The sequence below is a fragment of the Pteropus vampyrus genome, unplaced genomic scaffold, assembly GCF_000151845.1.
Source record: "Pteropus vampyrus isolate Shadow unplaced genomic scaffold, Pvam_2.0 Scaffold19, whole genome shotgun sequence".
NCBI classification, from domain to species: domain Eukaryota; kingdom Metazoa; phylum Chordata; class Mammalia; order Chiroptera; family Pteropodidae; genus Pteropus; species Pteropus vampyrus.
The window spans coordinates 12,721,879-12,728,585 of record NW_011888800.1 but is presented as its reverse complement, the minus strand read 5'-3'; the positions used below and the strand labels follow the sequence as shown (position 1 = coordinate 12,728,585).

Here is a 6,707-nt window from a genome sequence, read left to right as displayed (position 1 = left end):
TGCATGAATATGGCTCACATGTCTTTGGAGACCAAATCACGTAATTTGGCTAGAACTTATAGACATTTGTGGTTTTTGTTGGGTGGGATCAGATTCCATTCCTGAGAAAAGGGTGGCTTTGAAATGCCTACTCTGGCATTTGTGCTGGAGTAATACTTGACTTTTGCCATTTTAGAGTTAACTCAGTTCACAACCTTGAGGTAAAGCAATGATTATAAATTTGCAATATAGGTGTCATAAATGTGAAGGGCTATGCTTTATAATTTATTAAATTTAGTTTTTAGAACTGTTTATAAAAATTGAAAGAGGAAAAAATCATCAGTATTTATAAAACAAGTCCTCGTTAAAATAACTTAAATGATCAAAAGGTTTTAAAATGGAAAGGATGTAATGAATTAAAAATGAAGTTTCCAAGGGAATGAATGCCTTGTCAAAATAAATAAATACAACCATTCATAATAGCTAAAAGAGAAATATCAATCAAAATAAAAATTTCAAACCTAAGGATGCCTTCTATCTTACCATGAAAATCAAGTTAATGCTAAGACAGAAGGTTGCTGCTTTCCATCTTAGCTTTCCCAGTTTTGAGTAGCAACTGGAAACACTGACTACCTTTGGTTTAGTGTTTATTACTCCTTTTGTTTTCAACTGCATCTATATCCTCTTGCATGCTCGGAGTCCCCCTTTTCTCTGTAACTCTGATCTCTGCTTCTGTTGGGCATCATAGATAGGTTTCCTGAGGGTCAGTTAAATGAGTTTCTTGTAGTCAAAAATCTAGAATCAAGCATAAAAATGTGTCTGAAGTCATCAAACAAGACTCCGTCTTAAAATCATCCTTTGGGATTTAGCAGTTGTCCAGAACCTAAAAATATCACCTTAACTGAATGTCTCACTATTAACCAGTTTAGTGGCTGCACTGTCTGTAACAAGGACTGTTCAATACCTGTTAGTGAAGATATGGTCTTGTGCAAGATGTTTAACTTAGGTGAGCCTAAGTTTCTCTCTTTAACATTGGCACTCAACTGTCCTTCCTTTCAAAATGACACTGTATATTAAAGTATTTAGAAACACATAGCTTACTATGTAAGTTAAAATTTTGTGTACTGTTGTTACTTTCATTTCATGGAAGGCAAAAGGTTGGTATTACAGTTTCTAATGAATCTGACCCCTGCTGCAGTGGATTTTCAAGAACAATTCTGATTTCGCGTAGTCCATTCTGTGGTTTGGTCACAATAAATCATTAAAGTTTCTTAAATTCATATGTATCTGATGTCTGTCCTATAGCTGGCCCATGAGTTCTCTGTCGGATAATGTTTTAATTTGGTAAATTTTGTCATAAGAGACCAACCAGTTCATAGTAATGACAGTATTCACATAACACCATAAGAAAAATATTGGTGATAGTTCAGGCAAGATTTTTTTCAGGCAGCGTGTATTTTTTTATTTTTAATATAAGCATTTTAAATAGAGAATTGTGTAAAGATTTTTACTACGCATTAATTATGAAAATAATCTATTTCAGAGAAATATGGCAAAGATCTCTAAAGATTCTGCCTCAGGGGTCACTGGCAGAGGAGACCCTGGAGTCCTGGCCATCCTTCCTGCACCCACTTCTGGACACCACGCTCAGCCCTTGACCTTGCAAGAAACAGAAACAAAAGCTGGTAATGGGATTTTATTCCTACTGGTTTTTGTAACATCCATAATCACAGTTCTGGAGGGTTGCTTTGGGCATAAAAGGAGATTAAAAAAAAGTGTATAGTTTTTGAGTGAACAATTGTGTACTGTTATTCCTACTCAGTGTGTGTCCTCCCTCTAGATTTCATTTTGCATTTAGAAGACAGGGTTGCTTTAGGCCCTCTTAATTCTGTCTTTTCATAGTCTTCCCTCCATTCACAAGTGATTTTTATTAGAAGGAGAATAATGAGAATTTTAACAGAGCAGTCATGTTTTTTGTTTGTTTTTTATCTTTTTTAGTCATGTTTTTAATACCTGGCTTTATCGAGAAATAAAGTTTCACAGAAGAGAATTGCCAAATACCTGAGACCTTTTTAGTCAAATTACTGAAGTTAATTCAACTGTTTTTAATGGAAATCTTTCTGAAGTGTATTAGGTGTGAGGTAGGGACAGTGTCTTTATCTCTTCTTCCCTGACACATGGCACAGTGAATGACACATAGTTTATGTTTCTTGAATATTTGATGAACTAATAGTCTAATGTTTCCTTAGTGACCTAGAGTTGTCATTACGAAAAAGAAACAGTGTGCTGTACTATAGCCCTTGAGGTATTCAGAGCTCACCGAGAAACATAGGGCTTATATTGCCTGTTCACTGAGATTGTTGAGCTAGGTAAGAGTTGACATATCCTTTATTAGTTCCCATCCTTTTTAGGATATTGACCCCTGGCAGCCCCCCCTGCCCTTCACCCCCCCCCCCCCCACAAACACATTCTTTCTGTTTGTAATCTGGGAAAGAACTAAGAACTACAAGAGCAAATCATATGTACTAAGCCAATAACCTTAGTTTTCACACATTTCTAACTCAGTTGACAGTAATTTTTTTTTATCATCCATAGACCCTTTCCCTTCTAGATTCTAGATGGTTGAGAGTATCTTATTGCTAATTAGATGTATGGTAATACTACCATAATTTGTACCTTGCTTCTTACTTTTTAAATGCCATTTTGTGTCTGCTGTTAAATTTGGAATAGCCTGAGAATTATATTTTGTGAAATGGGTAGTTTTCGATATTATTTGACTTTGGGAAGTCTGGTCAATATGAAAAAAATTAGTTTTGACCTAAGACAAATCAGATGATAAAAGGTTTTATTTTTCTTTCTTTAGTCTCTAAAAACAAACACATTATCAAATTCATTAGAAAGGATTAAATAATCTAAAACATGTAGTAAGTTATAAAGACCTTTACAATCCTACCACAAGTTGACTGGTTATATTTGATATCTCATCATTTTAAAAAGTATTTTAAACATTAATTATGAAATACTTCACACATGCAACAAGTATATGTAATGCACATGTAAGTTCTGAAGGCTCTAACAACCAGGGACCCATTATTTTACTTAAGAAATAGAACATCACCGATGCTGTTAAAGACCACTGTGTGTTTCACCACAGTTTCATCCCTATTACTTCTCTACAACCTGAGGTAACAAATATTCTCATTTTTAAAAAATTATTCTCTTGCTTTTCTTTGTTTTGCTCAAGTATAGATATCCTCAAAAGCTGTTGCTTTATTTTGTTTGTATTTTAACATTGTAAAAATGGTTTAATACTTGTTATAGTCTGTAACTTGCTTTTTCCACTTAATATCAAGCTTCTAAGATTTGTCATTGCTGACACATGTAGCTCTAGTTCATGCATTTTCATTGCTGTATAGTATTCCATTATATGAATATGCTATAAATTATTCTCTTGTAAAGGACATTTGCCTGGTTGTTAGTTTTACAACAGTATCTTAAATTAAAAATATAAATTCAATGTGTGATACCTAGGTGATGCTTCATTAATCTTTTAACATGAGTAGAACTATTTAAATGAAACTAAAAAGTCAGGAAAGAACTACGAACAATTTTGCTGGACCAGTGATTTTTGCATCAACATATTGGGTGTTGGCCTTTGAGCCTGTGCCAATTTGTATTCCTACTTTATTATATCAGTTATATTAATAGTAATAATCTATTTTTTGTATCATTTTTATATATTATTTAAATATTATTAATCCAGTATATTACTAATGGCAATAGGTATTATTTATTGTATATGTGCTCTATGCCAGGTACTGTGCCAAACAATTTTTATACATTTATACCTCCTGACAGTTTAAAATAGTTTTTTCATTTGGAGATAATTTAAAACTTACAGAAAAGTTGCAAAAATAAAAATAGTTGCAAAGATCACTCACATCCCCTTTACCTAGATAGACCTATTGATAACATTTTACCCCATTTTGTACTCTTCTTTGTGGATGTTAATGTGAATATTTCATTTTTTTCCTGAACCATTTGAAGGTAAGTTATATACTTGTGTTCTTTAACCCTTAAATACTTCAGTGTATATTTTCAAAAAATAGGAATTTTTCTTGTATAACCTTAATACAGTAAATTTAACATTAAATAAATATATCGTAGCAATCTACTGTTTATATTCTATTTTTTGTTGTCAATTTATTGTCAATTACCCAATAATGTCTTTTATAGCATTTTCCCCTCTCCAGTACAGGAATCTGTCCAAGGTCAGGTATTACATTTAGATCTCATATCTTTTTTGTCTCCTTTAATCTAGGATATTAGAATATTTCCAGTCTCTCTTTGCCTTTTATGACATTGACATTTTTGAGAGACATATTCTCTCCTCTCTCCCTACCTAAACCCCACTAGCTTTTGATAGATCTTTCCTCATTTGAGGTTTGTCTGATGTTTCTTCATGATTAAATTCATGTTGTGTTTTCTTGGCTGGAGCACGGCATAGGTGATGTGTTATCACATCTGGATGTGCATGATGTCTTTTATTGGTGAGATTCATTTTGAGCACCTGGTCAAGGTGTTGTCCAGCTGTCTTCACTGTATAATTACTAAGATTCTAAGATTTCCCCCTTTGCAACTGATAAGCAGTCTGTGGGGGGATACTTTTAAGATCATGAAAATATTCTTCTTCTCATTAAAACTTTCTCTTTTATTTAACAATCATCGATGTTACTTACCTGATCAAGTCTTTACTATGGTGGTTGCAAAATTTTAATTTTTCCAACTCCAGACCTCCCTCTACTTTTACCTCCCCTCTAGCATGTGTGTATTGTTTATTTATCTCTGTTTATCAGTCTGTCCATCCATCCATCTACCTACCTACAAGTTACCTACCTATCCATTTATCCATCTTATTATTGGTATGACTCATGAATTCCTATTTAAAAAATATTTTAGAATTTATTACTAAATTACTGTTCAAAATGTCCCAGATTCAGCTAGTGGAGCCCCTTGCCCTTGTGATATGCTATATTTTTTTATTAATTTCTTAACTTTCTGGCATAGCAAAATACTCTGGACTCATCTTGATATACCCTGATCCAGTACTATAGTCAGTTATTTCTTGAAGATCCCTGGTTCCTTTTAGTGGGGAATGGTATTCAGTACTAAGATCTGAGCATTACGTTTCATAGCAATTTTTAAAATAAATGGTATTATTCAATTTTACATATTAAGAAACTAAGTCTCAGAGAGGTTAAGTAATACACTCTGAGTCATACAGCCATTATGTAGTGGAAACAGGATTTAAACCCGGGTCTCTCTCAAGTCTCATGCTTTTTTCAGTTAGTTATACTGTTGCCTTTAGTGATGTCATCAAGATTCCTTCCTTCCTTCCTTCCTTCCTTCCTTCCTTCCGTCCATCCAGCTTTTAGTCTAAGTTGATATAAAAGTTTGCTATCATTTAATTTTTGCAGATGAGAAAAAGATCCTTGAGATTAAAGATTCATGGTGTGGACACTGCTTCCAAGAACTTGAAAAAGCAAAGCAGGAATGTCAAGATCTGAAAAGAAAACTGGAGAAATGCTGTAGGCATCTTCAGCATTTAGAAAGGAAGCACAAAGCTGTAGTGGAAAAAATCGGAGGTTAGCATCTAAGGTAGCACTGCTACCAGCATAAATCTCTTTGATCCTTGTTGAAATGTTCAAATGTGACATTTAGTTAATGTAGGCACTGATTCTCTTTGGGGGATTAATGTAAACTAATCTGGACCTTATTTTCACTAACCACATTATTACTGAATTCAAAAGAGGAAAATTGGCACTCTGATTAAAAGGTCACATTCCTTTCATCCTGTTTTTGATTGAACAGATATTGAGTGCCTAATCTGTGTCAAGCAGTATTCTAGGCACTGGGAGATACAGCATTAAATACATCAGACAAAATTCCAGTTCTGATGTAGAAGTACAAGACTGCTCTTCAAGAAGCTTATCATCAAGTGAGGAGAACTAAAAACTAATAAATAATTGCAGCAATGTGTGCTACTGGCAGTATGTTCGTGGAAGAAAAGATGTTAATTCTTCCTCCTATTAAAGTTAAGGAAGCCTTCACTAAGCCTTGAAAGATGAAGGTCTTTGCCAAAGAGAATAATAGTGTTCTAGGCAGAGGGACATGAACAAAGCCATATGGGTCTGATCTGGCCTCCTTCCGGTCCATTCTTCACACTGTTTTTACGGAAATTAGTGAAATAATTGTCTTTTGCCATTTTCTATTGCACTTCTAAGAAAGGAAGTTGTTGGGCTTACCTTTTATTATTCACTTATATCCTATGCTCTATACTCTTTACATTTGAAATATTTCAGATTCCTGGTCAGGAATTTTCTTTTCCTGCTAGATCTTGTATATGATACTGTCACTCGGTCCTACACTTTATCCTCTCATTCTCGTTTTGGCCTAACTCTTCCTCATCCTTTAGGACTCAGCTGAGAAGATGACTTATCTGCAGAGCCCTCCTTGACTTTTCCCTGGGAAAATGTGGCCCCATATTACCAGGCTCCTCCATATTTCCTGTGTGGTCCCATATTACCAGGCTTCTCCTTTATTACCATTCTGTATTAGATTTTTTTGGTTACTAGCCAAGTACCCTTTCCAGCTTATAAGTACCCTGAGGATAAGGAATGTTTTGTTTTGTTCACACTAGTTTTAGTGTCCACTGTATACCAGCCAAT

General features: G+C 34.3%; 1 protein-coding gene across 5 annotated transcripts in view; it reads left to right on the top strand.

Moving 5' to 3' along the window:
* The window catches only part of CEP152 (centrosomal protein 152), an 80,793-nt gene that overhangs the window by 63,179 nt on the left and 10,907 nt on the right, over nt 1-6,707 (top strand). For 2 of the 5 annotated variants that reach the window (XM_011355074.2, XM_023527835.1), the window contains one exon: nt 5,457-5,624. The exons of 1 other annotated variant lie outside the window; for it this stretch is intronic. In XM_011355074.2, coding sequence (XP_011353376.1) covers nt 5,457-5,624 — 168 coding nt within the window. Of the gene's footprint in view, nt 1-1,522; nt 1,665-5,456; nt 5,625-6,707 lie in introns of all 5 variants that reach the window. 2 more of the 5 variants (XM_011355075.2, XM_011355078.2) reach the window with 2 other exon arrangements.